Source organism: Vanacampus margaritifer, chromosome 1 (assembly GCF_051991255.1).
Source record: "Vanacampus margaritifer isolate UIUO_Vmar chromosome 1, RoL_Vmar_1.0, whole genome shotgun sequence".
In the NCBI taxonomy this organism is placed as follows: Eukaryota; Metazoa; Chordata; class Actinopteri; order Syngnathiformes; family Syngnathidae; genus Vanacampus; species Vanacampus margaritifer.
Genome location: NC_135432.1, coordinates 50,389,025 through 50,410,875, shown reverse-complemented (window position 1 = coordinate 50,410,875; position 21,851 = coordinate 50,389,025). Strand labels below are relative to the sequence as shown.

The following is a 21,851-nucleotide window of genomic DNA, read 5'->3' as shown; positions in this document are numbered from 1 at the left end:
AGAAAAATCGGCGAATAAGCGAGCTCATTGTTTTATTTTGAAATGTACTAACGGAAATGGTGCTCCCCGAAACTACTCTGAGCGCATCTTCTGGAGTGTCGGGTTGATGCTTAAATAGGTCAAATTTTGGAATTGTAACTCATAAACAATATGCAATCCGACACTTTATTGCACGTGGCCAATGTGTCTATATTGCTGGCGTGCATGGTGCTGAAGTTCCCGCAGATCTTCGTACTGTTGCGAGCGAAATCCACAACTGGAGTCAGCCTCAACAGTCTTGTGCTTGAACTTGTCGGGTGAGTAGATTGTAGCAGTTGTAGAACAATTTCTGGAGACAAATGTTTGGTTTCACAGGGCGTCGTGTTTGTGTGTGTTTTTTTGTTGTTGGTATATTTATGCAGAGAAAGGAATTGATTTTGCAGGTGTTCCCTCGTCTTTATTTACACGTTATCCATCATTTTGAAGTGTTGAAAGTAGCTCGGAATGCTCTGCTGTCTGAGACGTGTCATAAAATTCTCATCTCTTCCGTCACTCTGCGGCGCCATGAAGCATGCTTTCCCTTAAACATTGAGAGCCTGGATGTGTGTGTCTGTTTGTTGTTGTTGTGAGATGGTGGTTTAAAGTGTAGGGTTGAGCCATGTTTTCATTTCTCAGTATGCAGTACTTTATTTCCTTTAGTGCCAAAGGTCTCTGATGTGATGAGAGCCTACTTGTCACCTTGCATGCTGCTGCAGTTTGAAAAAGTTAATACTGCACATAGTCAAAAATGACTGCCATCCTGACCAAAGCATGACTTAGAACGTTTCTTATTTTTTTTTCTTACTGAGCGTTAATACAAAAATATTTACAAGTTGACTTAAACAGCATGGAAGTAGACTTAATTAATCACCACTTATTGTAATTTCATATTTCAACCAATGGAAAGTTGCATACATTTATGATGTGTATTGAAGAGGAATACATTTATTTTTCCTCTTTGCGTGTTCCAAAAATATGAAGACAGATTTAATGTAAGAAAAAACACCTTTGCAAAAATGATTCAATAAAAAACAGAGATCTCTGGACATCGTGACAGACTCCAAACATCACGTAACAGGTGGAATTTCAGAGTGCCGAATGTGTCTCTTCCGCAGGGAAGATGGCTTCTTATAGTTAAACAGACCGCCTCTCTTTCATTTGTAGACAAAACATACTCTCTGGGTACTTTTCCGTGAGCGATGGCGCAAACAGAGTCAGGGGTGTGTGTGTGTTCGAAGCAGATTCTGTTCTCAAGGACTAAATGTGTTTTCGCACAGAACACTGAGAAGAAATTTTTTAGACCAAACAATATGTTCCAGCTTAAGGTCAAATTATACTGAGTTCAACACTACCTCACATCTACAAAACATTTCGACATGGTTAATATAAAGAATTAAAATGTTAATAATGTATAACAATGGTTAATATATGAAATAAAGAATTTAAATGTTAATATCTAACAGTATGTAATGTGATGATTATTGTATAGTTACCATTACATCGTGTTATGATGGCTCTTATGTGACTTTCTCTCATTACAAGAATGAAATCAGAAAACACCCAAAACAGACTGAAACCTGGCAAGTAGTACCGTGAAAAAGTATTTAACCTCCTCACATTTTTTTGCATATACCTCAAACAAATGTAAATACTGTATCAGAGAAAAAATAATAAAAATAAACATAAAATTTAGCTTTTATTTATTTATTCATTTATATTTTATATAACTGGCAAAGAGTTTTTCATTTCACTGGGGAGATGTTTTGACCCAATAGTTTTAACTCAACAACACTGGAGTGTTTTCCTCCATCTCTCCTAATATTTACTGTTTACTATGTGCAAATGACTTGCAGCCGTTAAAGCTTTAGTAGTGGCTTAAGAGTTTTGCAGTTCTGTACTGGACCGGATTGTAATTATTGATGCAATAAAATAAGTTTATTGTTTTATTTGCTAACTTTGAAGCTAAGTCTAATGGATACAAGCTTGTGTTAATGTTGACTATTTGTCACCCTGACAGCTAAACTGCATCTATATACTGTATTTTCTTTTTTTTTGCCCTTGAATGGCTGCCCATTAAAGGACAGTACTGATATGTCAGCACACGTTCATGTGGTGTTTTGAGATCCAGTTAAAATTTTACAAAAATAATTTGTACAACCCTTACATGGGATGTTATTAGATTGTGCAGGTGTACCCCACATATCATGCCAGTAGAGTTTAAATAGCAGGACTATCATCATGCTAGGCTACTTGAGGATATTTGCTTTCATCTGTTCTTACGCCACACAGTTGAGCATTTGCGCAGCATTGCTCAACTGTGTGCTCAAAAAGCATTGCTTTTCTCATCCATTCTGACTATCAAGCAGCTCAGTCCCAAACTTTGACCTCTCATCTACTTCACAGGTACATTGTGTTTGTTACATACCAGATGTATTATGACTACCCACCTCCAACTTACCTGGAATATCCCATTCTCATTGCACAAGGTCAGTCTAAATCTGTGTTTGTTTTATTTAGCAATACTGCTCGACTCCAAAAATATTAAAACAGTATAGGGCCAGTTCCTTTATTCTACTTTGACTTATGCTAGTATTTTGTAAATGTTCAAAATTGGTAGAAATGTTATTGTTGTCTCATCAGATGTAGTTCTTCTGATCTTGATTCTTCTCTACGGCGGCCGACTTCAGGACAGCCTCATGTACAGCATTGTGTATCCTTCTGCAGCAGTCTCTTTCGGAATTGTTCACATTCAGAAACATTTTAGTGTCATGGCGCTTAATGTCACACATTCAGTTTTGTCGTGGGATGGCGGCTCCTCACAGTGGAAAAATGGATCATTGATTTTGCAATGGTAATACATCTCTATGACTACTATGAGTGGATGATGACGTTTGTCAGCAGTACTGGGGTGAATGTCGAATTGTATAGCAGGGGGGTGTACAAAGGTCAAACAGTCCTGCAGTTTACAATGTAGGATTGTACAAGAATGTGAATTATATGAAAGGTATGAGTTAATTTTGGCAAAATGCCAAAATGGCTCCATCACAGACATATTTTTAGAAATAGGCATATAAAAGCTTTAGCGTTACATTATTCCACAATGAGTGCAAATTTGGAAGTATAACTATAGATAAATACTAGAATTGTATAGGATGTTTAGTAGACATTAACAAGGAGAGCGTTGTTAACACTAACCAAATGATAGAACAGACCATAACTGGGCATTATTGTGAAAACCTCCATTGAGGCACTGCCTCAGACCTTCTCTCTTTTCTCAGAGCCTGTGCACGTTCATTAGTGCAGCCAGCAAGTTTGCCCAACTGCAATGTCTGTGGAGATCAAAAGATGCTGGACAGGTGAGCGCCCTCACGTGGGCGCTGGCCACCTACACATGTGCAGGTAAGGCAAATGGGGAGGAAGAACATTTTTACTCTTGATTACCATTTAGTAAACAAGCATGTCAGCTCATGATTGATTGAATATTGGATGTGATTAAAATCACTGTTTATATCTTTTCAGCTCGGATTTACACCACTATAGCGACAACTGGAGACATGCAAGGTAAATACACTGTTGTATAGCTCGTCATGGCTGTTGATGTAATAAAAAAGGGAATATATTACAAAAGTGGTATATGAATTATGGAAGTATTTTTAATTTTTTTACTCTTTATTTTCCATGATTGCTGTAAAGGTTATCAGAAGAGCAACTTTTGTACATGTAATGTGTGTGTTTATGAGTGCAGTTTTGGTGCGCTTTGTTGCCATGACCCTGCTGAACCTTTGGGTGCTTCTCAGCGTACTCCATTACCAAAGACGCAGGCACAGCTTCATCAAAGACGACTGAGCACTTTACAGATCAATGTTACACTGTCACTAAGTATTGGGAAAATGAAGCTTCATGAACCATTTGCGATATTGACTCCTCTAGATGGCATTCTTGGTTTAAAGATGCACCCATCCATCCATTATCTGATCCTCTTATCCTCACAGTGGAAATGTAATCAATATCCATTTCACGAGCCTTTATCTTTAAACCAAGAGCACCATCTAGAGGAGGAAAAAAATATTGCAAGTGCTTCATGAAGCTTTATTTTCCTACGACGACGTATTAGGGCCACATATAAAAAAAATTTTTTAGGGACGGGGGGGAGTAATATTCAGAGGAAGAAATGCGCAAATTAGAGAATTTAAAAAGTGGTAAATTTGTTAAAACCCCACACCCCCCGTCCCCTGTAAATTTGGTGGCAGATTTGCGAGAGAAAAACTCAGAAACTTACGAGTAAAAGACATAGCGTACTACTCGGATGTTTGTGCCAATACTTTTCGGTCAAGTTTTCAAATAAGGAGATAGTAATTGCTTTAGCAGAGATTAACCATATCATGTTAAGCATTCGCACTTTGAAGCGTTGGGTACTGCCAGTGATAAAGACTCTTTATGTAGGTCCACACCCTGAGGGTCAAGCATTTAAGTTAATTTGTTAAAATGTATCTTTACTTGTACATTACGTTTCCAGAATGATCATTTACACATTCCTACATTTTGGTATTTTCTTTTGTACAAGTAGCTAAGTTTATGTGTCGTATCTGCTTGCTGCTCTCCGTCATTCACTTGCATTTACTTAAAGGATGCTAGCTTCAGATTGGTTAGTGTTAGTCAGCTGATAGAGGGCTAGGAAGTGTTGTCGCTCTAGCTGTCGGGTATGATGAGTAAAGTTTAAATTAAGAAGAAATTAGTCTCCTTCCTGCCTTTTTATTTTATAAAGATTGTTCCATTAACCACCAACGACTCCTTATGTTAGCTCCTAGTGGACAAAAGCCAGTACCTCATCCAGACTATAGCTATGCTGCGTGTATTTTTTGCAAGTTTCGGAGTCACCCCCCAACCCTAACCCTACTTTATAAACTCGCAAATTTACTAGTTTTCTCTCTCGCAAATTTGCCACTTTATAAAATGGTATGAGTTTTTCTCTCCGAATATTACCCCCTCCGCCCCCTTCTAAAAATATATATATATACGTGACCCTAACACGTCTCCGTGTTTTGAACTTTTTTTTTTTAAGAACATTCCAATGCCCAGAAAAAAATTAAACAATTTATTACAATGTAAATAGTTTTGTAGCAGGCAAGGACAAACATGACACTTTCCAACTCAGGATATCTTACCCTTTTTATGTTATTGTTTTCCAAACAATCTTTAAATAAAGCTAAACTTTGACTGCCGTGTGAAGTTCATTAACGTGGTGGTAATAGTGAGTTGCCCGCTGTACTCAAAGTTCATTTCAGCAAAGACAAATGATAGCCGAGCAGCCAAAAGGCACATCCACATCTTTATTGTTGAAGTGGTTATTATAGAGAACTGTTTGTTAGCCAACATGCAGTCTGGATGTCAAGCCCTTCAATACAAAGTGGACACAGCTGTATAAATAATATGTGCACTGTATGGCATGTAAAATATATACTGTGTATATTTATAAGTATAAAACATGCTTGATGGTTAAAGGAGAGCGCACACACAAACACACTCAGTGTTCCCTCCACTTGCTATAAAAGCCACATCCACACACACACAACCATGTGCCCAAACTAACGTCTGGTTACTTTTAATACAAAAATAATCACAAGAATCACCTTTGAAGAAAAAACAAATAGTGCTGTTCAGCATGTCGACTGCTTATTGGTACACTTTCATAGATGTGAACGTCACACACGTCATGTGTTGCATGTGTGAACGTGTGTGACAAAAAGCGAACATGCAAGTTTGTTCGGTCGCTTTGCGATGAACAAAGCGCTTCAGTCACGTAAGTTTGGATCCAAGGAATACAATGCGTGTGTCTTGTCTCTGGTACATCCCACGTTTTACATTCAAACAGCAGGTGCTGCGCTTGGATCAGGAAAGCAAGGAGGGTGCCATCCCTTTAACTTAGTAAACAATACAAGGCTGGACTGACAGTGCAGAGCGGTGGGGTTAACTTTAACACAAGTCGACATTCAAAGTGTTTTTCGGTTCATGCGTGACCGAGCAGATGGCAGTAAGCAGCACTTTGGTGGCTCTTTTGCTCAAGTCGTTTCTTCACTAACTTACACCAACAAGATCTAGTATCCTTCATTATACCGACAACGATAACACTAAAGTACTTTGGCCACAGTCCACAATGAAGAAGAGGAGGAAATGAGCGTCCTTCAATCAAGCGTTGAGGTATGCGCAGCCCATCTTGTTCTATGGGAGACCCCAGAGACCTACTTCAAAGAAAGGCGTCGAATGCTCCTGAAGAGAGTCGCGGTCTGCCAAGCGCTTGTCCGACCGGCCACGTCGACTTGAATGGAGATCAGCTGCTGGAAGTCGTGGCGGGAAGCAGGAGGGTGACTCGTGGAGAAGTGAACTCCACTGTGCTGATTGGCCAGGGGAGCTTCGTAAGAAAGTCTTCATTTTAAGAGCCAACATCTTCGCGATGCACTCAATCCTCCTGCGCAAGGTTAGCTACAGCAAGACAGAAGCAGTTGAAAGTTTGAAAAATGACCAAACACAGCACATGGTATCAGATATTTTCAGATGGGAATCAGGCCAGGTTGGATTTTCACCGGCAATTCAAGGTTGACAAAATATACTGACTGGCAATGTTGTCTGCTCAAACACAGATACGCACATTTCAAGTCACCCTCTGTTTAGTTTCAACACAGACCAGTAAAGATGATGTAAATAAAGTTTAATGCAGCAAATAGGCAAAATAATTGATCACTCTGCAGCCAGTGGGGTAATGCTGATGACCCTCATCTAAATCAGATGGTAGGAATTAAGACAGCCTATATCAGCTAACCACTATGCAACATTTAATATTGCTTCCATGCCATCACTGCCAGCTTTTGATGCTTGTGGACAAACAATATGGGCATGTCTTCTTCTTCGTGTGTTCACTTAATGTAAATATTGTGGGTGTACTGTATCAGGGTTTCTGCAGATTCTATCTAATCTAATGCAATGCTTTTTAATGCAATTTAAAACTAATTTAATGCCCAGATCACATGTAAATACATACACACATATATCCATATACTGTTTATATATTAGGTTATATCTGTTCTAAATGCACAATAAAATATATTTTTCAAGTTTTTCATACACTTGTTAACATAAAAGTGGACAAATACGGTCTCCATGAATACAAATGTGAGTGTATCATTTAGTTCATTGATACAGTCATTTATAGTAATTCATAAAGTTACAGTAATCAGTTACGGTTAAAAGTAGAGTCAAACACCAAATCATACATTTGTGCTGAGGTAATTTTCTGCCACTAAGTGGCCTTAGTGTTTCATGTTGGACATTGGTGACAGAAACACTATCAGTGGTGTCAAAGTCCAGTCCTCGAGGGCATTAGTCCTGCATGTTTTAGAGCAGGGATGGCGAGATCCGCCGCCGAGGGCCGGAGTCCTGCAGGTCTTGGATATTTCCCTTCTTCAACACAGCTGATTCATGATCAGCTCATCAGCAAGCTATGCATAAGCCTGATAACGATACTGTTAATTGGAATCAGCTGTAGTTCGAGTAGGGAAACCTCTAAAACCTGCAGGACTTCCGCCCTAGAGGACCGCAGTTCAACACAGCTGATTCATATTTAACTCATTCACTCACAGTCATTTACCCTGAAGCAATCCGCTTCGCTCCCAGTTGTTTTACTGGATTTTTTTTTTTTTTTACAGAATATTGTGTTCTATTGCTATAAAAAACATGGAAGCTACCAAAAGAAAGATTAGAGTCTCCTTTCATCAGGAAAAAAAGTATATTTCTATCTGTTTCTGTTTTGCAGCAATTAGCATTAAAATATAGCAAAATGTCATCATTATTCACAAATCTATTTAAAAATGTGAGTAATGAGCTTTTTTTCCAACATGGACCCTGGTTGATCTAGTTTGCTCTGCTGCCACCTGCTGGCCGTTTGTGTAATAACTACAATTTCTTCAACAGTTCTTTGCAGTGCATAAAACACGTATGAATACGTCTTTGGGATACTTAAAACATTTAAAATAAAACGTATTTATGCGTTTTTTGGAGCAAATGAGTTAAGGTCATCAGCAAGCTCTGCAGGAGCCTGATAATTATCCTGATCATTGAATCAGGGTATTGGAGTAGAAAAAACTAAAAAACATGCAGGACTCAGGCCCTCGAGGAACGGATCTTTACACATGTGCACAAACATAGTTCTTTTCAAATTCAGCGCAATTAGTATTTGTAACATGAAGCAATTGGTGGACTCCAGGGGCCTCATTTATAAAGCTTGCGTACAAACATAATGAGGCCAAAACTACATACGAACTTGCGCCAAAGGTGGCATTTATAGAAAACAAACGACGTGAAATGGCCATAAAGTTTTGGCCTCATTTTGTTTGTACGCGAGCTTTATAAATGAGGCCCCAGAACTGTCTTACTGGTAACGTTTTTTCCCATTAGTTGTGCTGCTTTTTGCCTAGTGTCGATAAACTGTCTCCACTTTACAGGTAGTCACCGTGTAGTTCTGTATTATCCACCCTCTAAAAAGTGTTCATTTAAGCACCCCAAGCTGATGCATGCATTGAGCCCACCATGCAAGTTGCCCACCACCACAAAATCATCTTGTACCATAGTTTACTCCTGGAGTCCTCTCGCATCAATTTGAGGCCATTTGATCTAGTGATCGAAACATTTTAATGAGTCAAACGATCCTGCCACAAACAATAGAGAAAACAGGCCCTTTAGGAGAAAACAGTACAGCATTAGCAGAGGAGATCCAAAATTTGTGAATTTACCAGACACTATGGTGCAAAGAAGTCAGGCATGAGTCAAAAACTGGAATGCATATTTGTACTGTAAATGTATACTATGGACAAGAGTAAATTGTACACCTATTAAACTGAAAACAAAATGTCATCATTATTCACAAATCTATTTAAAAATGTGAGTAATAAGCTTTTTTTCCAACATGGCCCCTGGTTGATTCTCCGCCCAATTCCACATTTATTAAGAAGAAATATTGTGAACAGCTTGTCCAAACTGGCCACAACAATTTGCACATATTTGTCAAAATAAGTGACAAATATGGTTAAAATTAAAAAAGTCCAAGCCACTCAAAACGCATTATAACCAACCATAGCCAACAGAAACCATTGCACTGCACACAGTGTTACCATAGTAGCTCATCAGAAATGAATATAGAAGCATGATCATCATCAATATCATCAAAGGGCCAGTGGCGTTCTTGAAGACTTTCAAAGTCCACCAACCTGAAAGGCCAGACAACATTTACAAACATGTCTGACATGTTAATAAACTGGCATGTGCTGTCCGAGAGACAAATAAAGCAGAGGAAAAATTACGTCTCCAAAATTCATGTCCATTAACATTTTGCCTCAAACAAAGTATCAATTATCTTGTCATTCAGGGTTTTTCCTGGCTCAAATCGAGGCAGAGGTGGCACCATCCTGACATAATGGGCGACTACCGATACCAGGTATCGGTGCTAATACAGTCTTATGTGAAGGTATTGGTACTCGCGGCAGTGACCGATACCATTATCTGCCGCTTTACGATCAGGAACTAGAAATTATATGAATTGCCATTAATTTCATTCAATGTTAAGGAAAAAATATATATTGGGGTATAAAGGTCTTTCTTTAAAATCATCTGTCATTTTTGGGTGGGGAATTTTATTTACTAGCGGTATTGGTATCAGTATTGGTGGCTAATCGAGTTGAGTATCGGTAAGAAAGAAAATGGTACAGTATTGAACATCCTAAATTCTGACCATGCGGCATCACGTCCATGTATTCTGTAAATTAACTGACTGACTCGCTTTCATTTTTTGCAGCCAACATATTACTCCCATGTTCCAATAATAATAATAATAATAAAAAATAATAATAATTCCTGGCTGGGTCATACCAAAGACTCTGGGACCAATTGCCGCCCTGCTTGACACTCAGCATTAAGGTTTGGAATTGGGGGGTTTGATCACCAAATGATTCCCGAGCGCGGCCCCTGCTGCTGCTCACTGCTCCCTCAGGGGATGAGTCAAATGCGGAGAGCAAATTTCGCCCCACTTAGGTGGGTGTGACAATCAGTGGTACTTTAACTAGATGAAAACTGTATTTCCAGGTTTAACAAACAAACTTTGCCATCTTCCAGTTTGTTTTCTCTGAATTCATTGTGCCCTCTACTGCTTGCAGTATGACATGAAAATTCCTTAATGCCACTGTTGCCTCCAGACAGCAACTACACCAGTTTAGTTTTTTCCTGGCCTTTTTTTTTTATTGGGGCCCAAACCGTAGGAACTAAAAATTTATTAATTTTGTCTTGACCCTAGAAGATGGGTTTCACTTCATTTTCCACAAGCTACATCACCTGAAAGTCTTTTGACACCCTTAAAGAGTCTACCGACCAATTCTTATTTTGTGTGAATGAACAAGCATCTCGGCAAGCAAAGGCGACTTCGCAGCTGGTGTGAACCCTAAAAAAATTATGCAGATTTTTTGTTAGCATTGCATTTGTTATAGTTAATTAAAATGATACTATTATTATAAAATATTTAGGCCTATTTAGCACTGACATTTTAACAAAGCACAATATAAATTGAAATGCGTCCACACCACGGACATGTTAGCGAATAGTACATTAAACACCAAACGCGGGGTGAGCAACTGAGCATTTTAATGTACAGTTGTACATTCGGTGCATCACTAGTAAATGGTACTTCAATTATATAGCGCTTTTCCACCTTACAAGGGCCCTCAAAGCGCTTTACATTCGACTACCCATTCACCTACTGATGACGCAGCATCAGGAACAGCTGGGGGTTCAGTATCTTGCTCAAGGATACTTCGACATGGTCACAATGGCATGGGATCAAACCCACAACCTGTGGATTGGGAGACAACACCATACCACTGAGCCACACCGCCCTAGTAAAAGATTGCGAGAGCAAAGCAGGAAGTTGACTCGGGGCGGAAGCCCGAATCAGGACTCAGCGATGACCACCTGCAGACCCCGTGGAAGGTAAGCGGCAGTCAACCCATTGGGTTAAACACTAGATGCAAGCACCACCAGGGCAACACCACTGCGTTGGCAAAATAGTCCCTCGGGTATCCGTAGCAGGAAGATGGTGGCAAAACATGTCATCCTCCCGTAAGGACGGGCACCCTATGTAATATAATTAGCAATTACTAGACCTACGATTATATAACATTTTTTACTTTGATGAGAACTTTTTTTTGTTGCACATTATTGAAATCAAGTGTGATTTAAAATGAATTATTAGTTCACCACTAGATGCCGCTAAAGATTACACACAGTGCCTCCCTTTAAAGCAAGATCCACCTTACACCGTTAAAAGTGCTTACCTAGTCAGCATGATATTATTATTATATGAACAATATTTACAGCGCAAGATGGGCAAAATACTTTTTTTTTTTAATTGAGTAACTTATTTTAAGCTATCATGCCCAAATATGTTTATTTATGTGGACAGCAAGAAGAACAATGGTCGCCACCTATAACAGTGAACTTTCACTCAACACCATATCTTCTTGCTTCAAATTAGAAGAATACTGAGTCGTGGTACACGTATGGCATCTTACAATTGAAAGAGCTATCCCATTGAGGAACGCGAAGGCCTTGCAATACAAAACAGTGCATTCTTCTACCTGCTCTTGCTGGTGGGGAGCTGTCGACTGGGTCTCCTAATGGACTGACTGGGCTGAACTTTCATGGAGGTGCGTGGTGAGGAGCGTGAAAAGTTGTCAGGAGGTGGCGGCTTCTTGGGAATCTTCTTCACCAGGCGGCTCACCCACTTCTGCTGCTCCTCCTGAGTCATGGCAAGCAGCAGCAGGTTCTTGGCCGTAGACACGTCATAGTTCACTGAAGTGACAAAAAAAGTTTTTAAAATTATTATTATTATTACTACACTCCAAAAATTGCCTTGATCAAGTTTACCTTTGCAAGGAGCAATGATCTCCTCCTTTTTGTCCATATGATCCTTGTGGCACTTAATGTGGCAGCGCCGACATTCCAAAGCAGGCGGAGGCTTGAACATGTTCCACAGAGATTTGGTGCAAGCCTCACAGTTGGTGGGGAAGTGGTACAGTGTGTGGATGAACTCGTGGCCTTTGTGACAGATGTAGCTGGACTTATCACCAATTGGCAGAGGCTCTACAGGAAATTCAGGCTCATTTTTGCTCTCCCCTTCGTTGGCATAAAGAATCTAAAGAGCCGAAAGAAAGGAATGATTCAGGTTGTGCATTTGTCTTCAACACTTAAACTCAATGGCACTTTTAACCATCTTTCTCAAATAATTATTCATCCTTTTATCTGTACTCCCCCCCCCCCCCATTTGTAGGCACTTTAGGATGCCATGGTTAAAGCACTTGATTTGTTATTTTTAATCAGTTCCAGTTCAGTGTGAAAGTCCATACATTAACAACAATATTGTTAAAATAAGATAGGATTGGATCTTTTTGTTAAATGTGTCGGATCCAACGTCTTGCTACAGCTTGTCTTCGTCAGTTTGTATGTTGTGTGCGCATATTGGCCAATTCCTTTATTTTTGGTGTAGACTAACAGGCATTTGGGTTTGACATCAAAGTTGAATATGAGGATCAATGGTTCACATCTGGAACCGACACACAAATAAGAAGATGAGTAAAGATATCTATTGATGAATACTCCATTTAGGCCTGTCACGATAAGAAATTTTACTTGGCAATAAATTGCCCCAGAAATTATTGCAATAAACGATAATATTGCGGTGTTCATATAATTTTTCAACTAATATAATGATAATGGTATAATGAATAAGTCCAAAGAATTCCCACACATGAGCAGTTGCGTTCGGCTTTGATACCAGCTCCATTTGTCCGCATTATTTCCAAACGATGGCTGTCCCTACTTACTCAGGGGCCCTCACGCTGAATCTGATGCGCCAAATGCGGCACTGTTGTGCCGGGGTGGTTGCCCCCGAGGAGGTTTGTATCCCCTGCCTGCCGCGGATTTTATGACTTTTACCACATAAAAGTGGTGATTTTTCGAAAATCTTCCTTGTTCCTAACCCTAACCCTAACCCTAACCCTAACCTTAAAAAAAAAATGTGGAAGAAAACCGAAAAAACATTAACATAAATCAGTCCTTCGAGCTTTTTGTGAGTATGCTGAGATTTCCTACTGCGTGCGCGGTCATTGAATACACCTAGAGTCCATCTCAGAATGTGAGCGTGTTGTTCCTTTTCTTTTGTTTATCTGCGATAAATATTGTTTTTCTTGTTACAAAACCTTGTTTCTAAAACTCAAAAACACACGTGTCTTCTTGATGCGTTTATTGAAAAACATGCGTACCTGCGGCAGTAGATACTATTTTTCTTTTTTTTTGGGGGGGGGGGGGGGGGGGTGGTAAGCTACTTTAGCACATCACTGCCTCCAAGAGTGCATGTCAAGATGATTCACTCCTCAATACGCGAAGCAGGGTTTAGGAGTCAGTCGTGACAGGAAAGTTAACTTATTACCCACCCAGTGCAAAGAAGGCTACAGCTATCAAATATTTTACTCATAGAGTATATCCTACTAAACATTTTTATCGAATAACTGAGCATTCAGATAAAGAGAACAAATATGAGTACACGGAAGAAAGTACGGTAAGACATTTCACTAAAAAATTAATAATCAGTTTCCTTTTTTTAAATAAGCAGTTTTTATTTGTTAAATTCAAATTATGCATATCAGCAAACTATGTTTTCTTGTCTAGAAAGTAGAAACAGTAAGATGTAAGAATTGTCAATCTCAAGAGCGCTGTTGTGTGAAGTCAGAACCAAACCAGCAATTTTGCCTGCTAAAACAGCAAATTTGAGTTTTAGGGATTTCCTAACAATGGCCTGTAGAATAAAGATTTGTGTGAAACAATGTCAGGGTTTCCCCCCAGTGCTTTATAGGCCTGGCGGGCCACCACCGGGCTTTTCTTTCCCCACCAGACTAAGCTTCCGCCGAAATTGCCAAAAGCTTTCCACCTTACGACCAAGGACGGATACAACAACTCTTCAATTAACAGCAATGCGTTATGCATGGAGCCAATGATGGCCATGCACCGCGAAAAGAAGCACAACATACAGTATTCATCCTCCAGTCTATGTCAAGACTGTTAACTAGATTGAAAATAGTACTGTATGTAAATAGGGGTATTTTTTCTATGAAAATTTTGTGCGTAACCCGAATTGTTCCTAAAGCGGGTTATTCATAACCCGAGGTTCCACTATAAATTGGAAGGAAAGTGTATCTTTAAATATAATGAATGTACTCAGTATATAGTACATGCTTAGCGATGAAAAGAGTGAAGTTGCAATTACAGACCTGAAATATTCTTGGAATGTCTTTGGCATCAGCTCGGTACACGTCCGTTTGAGTGACAGGCCTCACATGGAAGAGTTTGCTGTGTGGAAAACAAACACATAAAACATATCATAAATGGCCCACTGATAAACAAATGCTCACTCTCAGAAGTAAATTGGTCATGCATTTGATAAATGACGTGTTCTTGTTACGATTCGATTCAGGTGTTGTACTCACTCTATATCAAGCACCATATAAGGGATGGACTGCTCTTTGTCTTGTTCACTCTTGTAGAAGAGAATCTTCTTGCTGCTCACAACAACATACTACAGCAAGTAGAGAGAACATAGTTAAGACAAAAAAAAGAAGTACATTTTCCAAACCTTTCACTTTTAACTCATTCAAACCCAAAAACTTATAAATACGTTTTTTTTAATGAAAGGTCCTTCACACCCAAATACACATTTATACGTTTTTTATGTGTTTTTTATGCTAGAGCGCGCAAAAGGCTTTGATGCAGCTTCTGACCTGAAGAGGTCGCTTAAAGCAATGGCAGGTGGCAGCAGATTATAAGAGATCAACCAGAGCCATGTTGCAACAAGCTCTTTTTGCCAGTGTTTTCAACAGGTTTGTGAATAATGATGAAACTTAGCAATATTCTAATGCTAAATGCTGCAAAACGGAAACAGATACAAATACAATTTGAAAGAAGAGACTCTAATCTTTCTTTTGGTAGATTCCATGTTTTTTTATAGCAATAGAACATGATATTCTCTGGGCCTTGCAAAATCAGTCAAAATCCAGTAAAACAGCCGGGAGCGAAGGGGGTTGCTTTAGTGAAAATGGATAGGAGTGAATGAGTTAAATGTTTACCTTTTTTTCCCATCCAAACTTCTTGGTGTTGTTACGTACAGGGAGCGATAGCCACCCTTCAAGCCTTGTTTCTAAGAGAAAAACAAAAGCCGCCTCATGTTAAAAAAAAAAAAAAGAAGAAGAAAAAAGGATTTATATCTCCAATTGAACTCAGAGTTAATGCCATTTTTTATCATATTAATATAAAAATTATAATGAATGTGAAATATATGTATACATGTATCAGTTTTGTTTTATCTCTAACTTTTACCTGTAAAGGCATCATCAGCGTCGAAGTCCGGACCACTACTGATGCTGGCAGAGTCTATTGACTGAACACTGAGTGACTGAAGGAGGTTCCTCAGCTGCTCGATGTCACTGTCTTTACTGTCCAGAGCCATTTGAAGCTCAATTCGCATCTGACTCTCATCTGACAATTGCTACAAAGTACAATTAAAAAGGAAACGAGGATGATCAAATATACTGGGTGAAGGCAGTTATTATTACTTGGCACAGCTGCCATCCAAAACATCTCACGAAACAATGTAAAACCAAACCGTTCTACTCACTGCCTGCATTTCATTGATCTCTCGCTGATATTTGATTATGGTACTGTTGAGTTTTTCCTTTTCGGATCTCAGCTCCAGCTGCAGCTTTCTGTTCTCCTTCTCCTTGCGGCGCATGTCTGTGTCATTGCCACGGCGACTACTTACACCACGCACCTCCTTCCTGTTCATGATCTCTGCCAGCTTATTGACAGCCTGTAGACGGAGAGTTTTTTTTATTTTTTCAAATCCAACTCCTGAAATATATTGGTGATGAGCAAGTATCTTGCAGTGTTGAAAGAAACACAGCATTGCACAACCATTGTTGGACATAACAACATAACAAAACCTGAGTTTTCAGTGTCCTCTCATTCTGAAGCTGCTTCTCAAATGTCTGCTTCATCTGATTGATCTGCTGCTCCCAATCCTTTGACTTCTCAGTTTCTAAATTTAAAAAAAGAAATTGCAACAATGTTGACTATTTTTAGCGGTAGTATATTCAAATATAAAACTTTTCAATACCTTCTAGGGCCTCCTCCATTTTGTTGTTGAGCTGTTCTTTCTCATTAGCCAAGTTGGCCACGTCACTGGTCAGGGTCCTGTTGGCTTCTTCCAACTGTAACATCATATAATATAATATTGTTTATTATATATAGTACAATATTGTAGTTTTGAGTGTTACTTATACAAGTATCTTTTACCAGTATTAAATGCCTCACATATTACTGCCGTTGGGCCAAAACCTCGTAAGTCACAATTTGGCATATTTTTTCAAAACTCTACAGTATAGCCTACTTTTGGTCAGTCCACACGTGCGGGTGTCATTTTTGCCAATTATTGAACAATCTACAGTGTTGAAAATGGCTTGTTCTCTTTGACGATGCAATGTTAATGGTTGAAAAACACACGTTGTTTTAGCGGTCTTATTTTGGAGGTACAAGGTTTTGGCCCGACGCCAGCGATATGCTGATTTCATAATTTACCGAATTGATGGTAATGTCCTTCTCCGACAATTCCTGACGATGGCGGGCCATCATCTCCTTCAACTCCAGCTCCTTCATGATTTTTTCCTTCTCTAGATCAGAGTACTGCTCCTCAGCAATCGAGCGAGCGAGCTGCTCTGAGTCAGCCTTAGTCAGTGTGATTTCTAGCTGGGCAGCCAGAGAATCTCTGAATGATTTACAAAATATGAAGTTGAGCAGCAGTCACCCAAAAAAACACGATAGTACATTACAAATACAAATACATCCAGCCTGTAATGTAGAATCTAAATTAACAGCACCTTATCACTTGACTACAAGGACTCGAGAATTTGATACTGTTTTTTTATGTAACACTTTACTTGTAGTATAAATACAAATACTACATGAACGTCACATTATTAAGTATAGCCATGTATATTTCTAACTTTTTTTTTTTTTAACTCTATCGAGTCAGCTATAATCACTTCATTTATAGGATACATGGACGGACCTACAATCAGTACAATCATCAGTTACACTGTACCATTATAGGCTGCTATTAGCAACATAATGTCAAAAAAGAAAAAATTCTGGCTGCAAAAAAACTATTTTTCAAAAGTTAAAAAAGTCACCTCTCCTCCTGTAGTTCCTGAAAAGACTGCTGCACTTCTTTGAAGAGTTTGTTCCTCTCCTCACATTCTTCTTTTAGTTCACGGACCTGGGTCTTATACAATGTCTGGAAAACACAAAACACAGGTCAAATTAGTGTTAATTTTATCAGCCATTTTAAACTTAATCTCAGTTTTAGTCCTTTTCCAATCGCGCTTGTTTTTAATCATAGTTAGTCAACCTCATTCCATTTTTATTTAGTCAATTTTTAGTCTACTATAAATCTAGCATTGTAGTCTTCATTTTAGTCCAAGAAAACAATTTTATTCGCCTAGTTTTAGGGGGAGGGGGGGGGGACTGTCAACATTTTAGTCTAGTTTTAGTCAGGACAATCATTTTACCCATGTAATTTTTTGGGGCAGAAAATAATGTTGAACACTTCAGATCTAAAACTATTTCACATAAAAAATTTCTCTCATCTTATTGATGAAAAACAACTTCACACACGATTACAGTATATCAACAAGTGGCTAATAAGGCTCTATGCTAAGCGCTAGTAAATAAGACAGCATTAGTTAGTGGTCGGATTAACATTACTGTTGGAACGTTATAGCCGTTGGATTAATGTTGCATTATAACTATAATTGACCTTTTTTTAACTGTTTACCGTAAATCCACTTCCTGGATTGTTGCACTTGCTAGCTGCAGATTTGAAAGGGGGTGTGACACTATGTGTCACATGACAGTGTCACGGTGACAGATCAGCAGAGACAAGATTTTACAAAATCATATAATTTTCGTCTCGTTTTTGTTCATCAACTAAAATGTCCATAGATTTTAGTCAAGTTTTTATGAAGTGAAGTACATTCTCATCTCGTCTTCATTAGTCGAAGAAAATGCATACTGATTTAGTCCCAGTTATTGTTTATTAATGAGGGTTTTAGTCCAGTCTAGTCTAGTCTACATTTAGCCCGGTGAAAAATGTACATTGACGAAATTATTTTTGTTTAATTTTTGTTGACTAAATTAACACTAGGTCAAATAAATGATTGCTATACTTATAATTATGATGCACTGCTTTAATGTGATTTTTTTTGTTTAGAATGTATTATTGGTCGACTGCTATTGGTTTTGTTCATTTTGTACATTAGAAAAATGCATCAAAATAAAAAATAAATAATAATAAAGGGGATGCTTTGATGTCAAATTACAAATATATATGATTACAATATATATAATGTACATATTTTCAATACTAAAACCTTTTAAGGGGTATAGACTCACAGAAAAATACTGTTCCGCTTCTAACTGGTCTTGTAGTTCCTTCATTTGCCCATCTGTGTCTTGTCTTTCTCTGTGGACAAAACAGGGACATTTTTACTCGATCCTTTTGCCATGTCCAAATATGAAATGTGCATCGAAATAAGTGGTAACAAAAATTAACTGACTTGCGCAGCTCTTGATTCTGTTTTTCTAAGCTGCGTTTAATGTCCAATAGGTGATTTGTTTCTTGCTTGAGCTGTTTTTCGGACGTTCGCAGAGAGTTGAGTTGTTGGTTCTGGGCCTTTAGGTCGTTCTGAGTCAGGTTGCGTTTCTGGGTCTCCTGCTCAATCTTCAACGTTAGATTCTTCACCTGCATGGACAGAAGAAAAATGCTGCTGAATAGAGAGAGACTGTGTTCTCCTTCTGAGATACTCCTGTATTTAATCAGTCTTCTGTGTAACAAACACACAGACCTCAAACTATGTGAGTCCCATTAAAACTGCCATGCTTAGTAGCTGAATACAGCCCATAATAAACATCCAAGTAGTGAATAAACTGTCAATATTGGCACATTTGTTATAGTCACTCACCTCCTCTGTAAGGTGGTCTTTGTGCCTACGTAGCTCATCCAGCTTCTGAAGCGCTTGTTTATAGTCACAGTCCATCATGCTGCTTTGCTTCTCCTGTTCAAGTATTTTGTTCTCAAGCCGCAATTTGGCTGCTCGTTCCTCTGCCAGCTTCTGCTCCATCTCTGGGTTGTATAAGTGATACATCAAGATGCTTACTAAAGGACATTTCACAATGGTTAAATGTTTCACTTTCATACACTCTTCCTTTTCCTAGGTTGGACCACGAATCAGGACGAGTACTACAAATTTTGAAAACCTTAGTGAATCTTACCCTTCATAGACTCTGACTTTGCACCCTCGATGGTTACTTTGATCTTGTTCTTATCTGTCAGCAGAGCCCTAGTGGCTTTATGGGAGCTCTCCTCCTGCTCCAGCCCCTGTTGCAGCACCTTGAGTTTGTAGGTCAAATCAATCTCTTTGTTGCTCTTCTCCTGTGCACAAACACAAACATGTTTTAACACACAGTACTAAGCTGAAATAGTCGCCCATGGTCAAGATAGGATAACAAAATGACAACATTTTAACATCCCAGAACCAAGTACAAAAATTAATTAATTAAGACAACGAAAAATACAGCTGGAAATAGTTACGTTTTTAACAGTCATGTACAGTATCTGATAAGATGATGATGTTCGTTTTCGTTTATTCGCACATAGACAAGAAGACAATATAAAAAAAACAGTTGTAACATTAAAATGCGCAGGAGAAATCAGGAAACCCATATCAGGTTTATAAAAAAAGTTTTTTCTTCTAGATTAAAAAAAAAGATCTCATCTGATACATAATCTTTATATTGAGATTACAAATTCAATACAGAAACAAATATAAAACAGTATATATAAAATACACTTAATAAACCAAGAGCATTTAAAAAAAGAAAAGAAAAAAGGACTTTATGAGAATTCCAATAAAAAAAAGAAACTGCAATGTACCAATTAACACAACTCTATTAGGCCAATGTATAGTAATTTATGGACTATAAGCCACTACTTTTTTCACCTGCATTTGACCCTGCGGCTAATACAAAGGTGGGGCTTATCCATCAGATCACAAGGGGGCGCACTATAAAGGAAACGCAAGAGCATCAGGCAGAGCAAAACAAACCAAGTGAGCCCAAATACAATAGGAGAGACAGAACGAGAGCGAGACAATTTGCACCATCATTATGGGAATAAAGTAGTGGAAACCCGGTGCTTTAACATTAAAACACCTGCGGCTTACAGTCGTATATGTGTAACAAACTTGAGTATTCCCCAAATTTAGCTAGCGCGCCTTATAGCCAGGTGCACCTGATAATCCAGAAATTACTGTACATTATGGTTTTGTGACTTCTGCTTAATAAACATATTTTGAGTGATTTTGAAGCTATTTAATGACGTTGACTGAGCGGATATTTGGATATATTTATTCCATATCTGGGCCCCCCCTCTGTCAGTTTATTGAAAACTGACAGAGACACGTACGGCACAATGGAAGATGTAATTGATTTCCATATCTTGCATTGAGATTATGAATGTCTTTATTAAACTGAAAAAAATCTCTAGAAAAGAAAGGTATATATGTAAACTGAACCAGGATTGTGTTGATAAGAGTACAGAGTCTATATTCATTCATATTCAAAAATTGTAAAGAGATTTAACCGTTTAAAGAGGTGTGGATGAGCTACAGAATTATTATAAGTAGCAATCCTGCAGAATCTCTTTTGCAGGGTAAAATGTTTTTGAAGGTGAGCAGAATATGCACTTCCCCATACATTATTACAATATACAAGATATTGATATATTATACTATAATAGAGAATTTTAAGACAATGCTGATTAATTAAACTTCGCAACTTACAAATAACACCAATAGACTTGGATATTTTTATTACTAATTAGGTGAACATGGCTTTTCCAACTTAAACACTCGTCAATCATGACTCCAAGAAAGTTTGTTGAAGAGACTTGCATAATTGGGTTATTTCCTATAAAGAGACCGAAGTTAGGTTTAAAAAAAAGATAGATATATCCCCAAAAATTCCCAAGGCAAATAAATTTTTGTGAAATGCAGTATAAATTCTGTCAGCCAACTGAAGTAAAGCCAGTTAATATAATATTTCTTCCTAAACCCCAAAACTGTGCAAGTGCACCATCATTTTATTATAAATCAGTCTCTCCAGGATCTTTAAGATGCATGGTAACACAGAAATGGAGCGGTTATTATTAAATAAACTATGATCACCAAATTTATAAATTGGAACTACTTTTGCAATTTTTAGTTCTCCTGATATTATAACAGTTTGATTTAGTAAAAATATAAGTTAAGGGCTTAATAATAGAAGAACTAAACTTATTAATTAAACTAGACTTGACTTCATCATGGCCAGCGGCTGAATCTTTCAAACTTTTAATTGTGTCCATAATTTATTTCTCAGTAGGAGAGTTAAAGCTCTGTATTAAGGGATAACTTCCTGTCAAAAACTCAGATGATGACCCAGTAATAGGCCATATTGCTTCAGATAAGACAGTTGCCAATTATTAACAAAATAGTTGTTAAAAGCACATGCGATTTCAAAGGGATCACGGTAAACTTTGTTTTCATCATGAAACTGTACAGGATAAGTGGTGAAAGCCTTTTTCTTATTTAGAAGCT

General features: G+C 38.2%; 2 protein-coding genes across 4 annotated transcripts in view; one reads left to right on the top strand and one right to left on the bottom strand.

Moving 5' to 3' along the window:
* Nucleotides 1–63: 63 nt before the first annotated feature.
* slc66a3 (solute carrier family 66 member 3) lies at nucleotides 64–5,235 on the top strand. The gene is made up of 7 exons (XM_077578473.1): nucleotides 64–296; nucleotides 2,422–2,504; nucleotides 2,659–2,728; nucleotides 2,812–2,869; nucleotides 3,297–3,417; nucleotides 3,538–3,579; nucleotides 3,764–5,235. Exons 1-7 carry the CDS (start codon nucleotides 151–153, stop codon nucleotides 3,862–3,864), a joined length of 621 nt encoding a protein of 206 aa, XP_077434599.1. The 5' UTR covers nucleotides 64–150; the 3' UTR covers nucleotides 3,865–5,235.
* Nucleotides 5,236–5,334: 99 nt separating this feature from the next.
* The window catches only part of rock2a (rho-associated, coiled-coil containing protein kinase 2a), a 44,230-nt gene continuing 27,713 nt past the window's right edge, over nucleotides 5,335–21,851 (bottom strand). For 2 of the 3 annotated variants that reach the window (XM_077578189.1, XM_077578347.1), the window contains 17 exons: nucleotides 19,489–19,648; nucleotides 19,179–19,339; nucleotides 18,774–18,958; nucleotides 18,610–18,679; nucleotides 17,349–17,452; nucleotides 16,738–16,924; nucleotides 16,277–16,370; nucleotides 16,104–16,198; nucleotides 15,779–15,970; nucleotides 15,481–15,649; nucleotides 15,231–15,301; nucleotides 14,595–14,683; nucleotides 14,379–14,457; nucleotides 11,980–12,247; nucleotides 11,691–11,904; nucleotides 8,635–8,682; nucleotides 5,335–6,498 (listed from right to left, as the gene is read on the bottom strand). In XM_077578189.1, the coding sequence (XP_077434315.1) occupies nucleotides 6,495–6,498; nucleotides 8,635–8,682; nucleotides 11,691–11,904; nucleotides 11,980–12,247; nucleotides 14,379–14,457; nucleotides 14,595–14,683; nucleotides 15,231–15,301; nucleotides 15,481–15,649; nucleotides 15,779–15,970; nucleotides 16,104–16,198; nucleotides 16,277–16,370; nucleotides 16,738–16,924; nucleotides 17,349–17,452; nucleotides 18,610–18,679; nucleotides 18,774–18,958; nucleotides 19,179–19,339; nucleotides 19,489–19,648 (2,190 nt within the window). In that variant the 3' untranslated portion in view covers nucleotides 5,335–6,494. The remainder of the gene's footprint in view (nucleotides 6,499–8,634; nucleotides 8,683–11,690; nucleotides 11,905–11,979; nucleotides 12,248–14,378; nucleotides 14,458–14,594; nucleotides 14,684–15,230; nucleotides 15,302–15,480; nucleotides 15,650–15,778; nucleotides 15,971–16,103; nucleotides 16,199–16,276; nucleotides 16,371–16,737; nucleotides 16,925–17,348; nucleotides 17,453–18,609; nucleotides 18,680–18,773; nucleotides 18,959–19,178; nucleotides 19,340–19,488; nucleotides 19,649–21,851) is intronic. The other variant, XM_077578271.1, reaches the window with a different exon arrangement.

Bases quoted from the DNA above. Each gene is read 5' to 3' on its own strand.
- slc66a3 (XM_077578473.1), top strand. From the start codon at position 151: ATGCAATCCGACACTTTATTGCACGTGGCCAATGTGTCTATATTGCTG. The intron at 2,505-2,658 runs GTCAGTCTAAAT...TTGTCTCATCAG, and splicing joins TCCCATTCTCATTGCACAAG to ATGTAGTTCTTCTGATCTTG. The intron at 2,870-3,296 runs GTAATACATCTC...CTCTTTTCTCAG, and splicing joins GGATCATTGATTTTGCAATG to AGCCTGTGCACGTTCATTAG.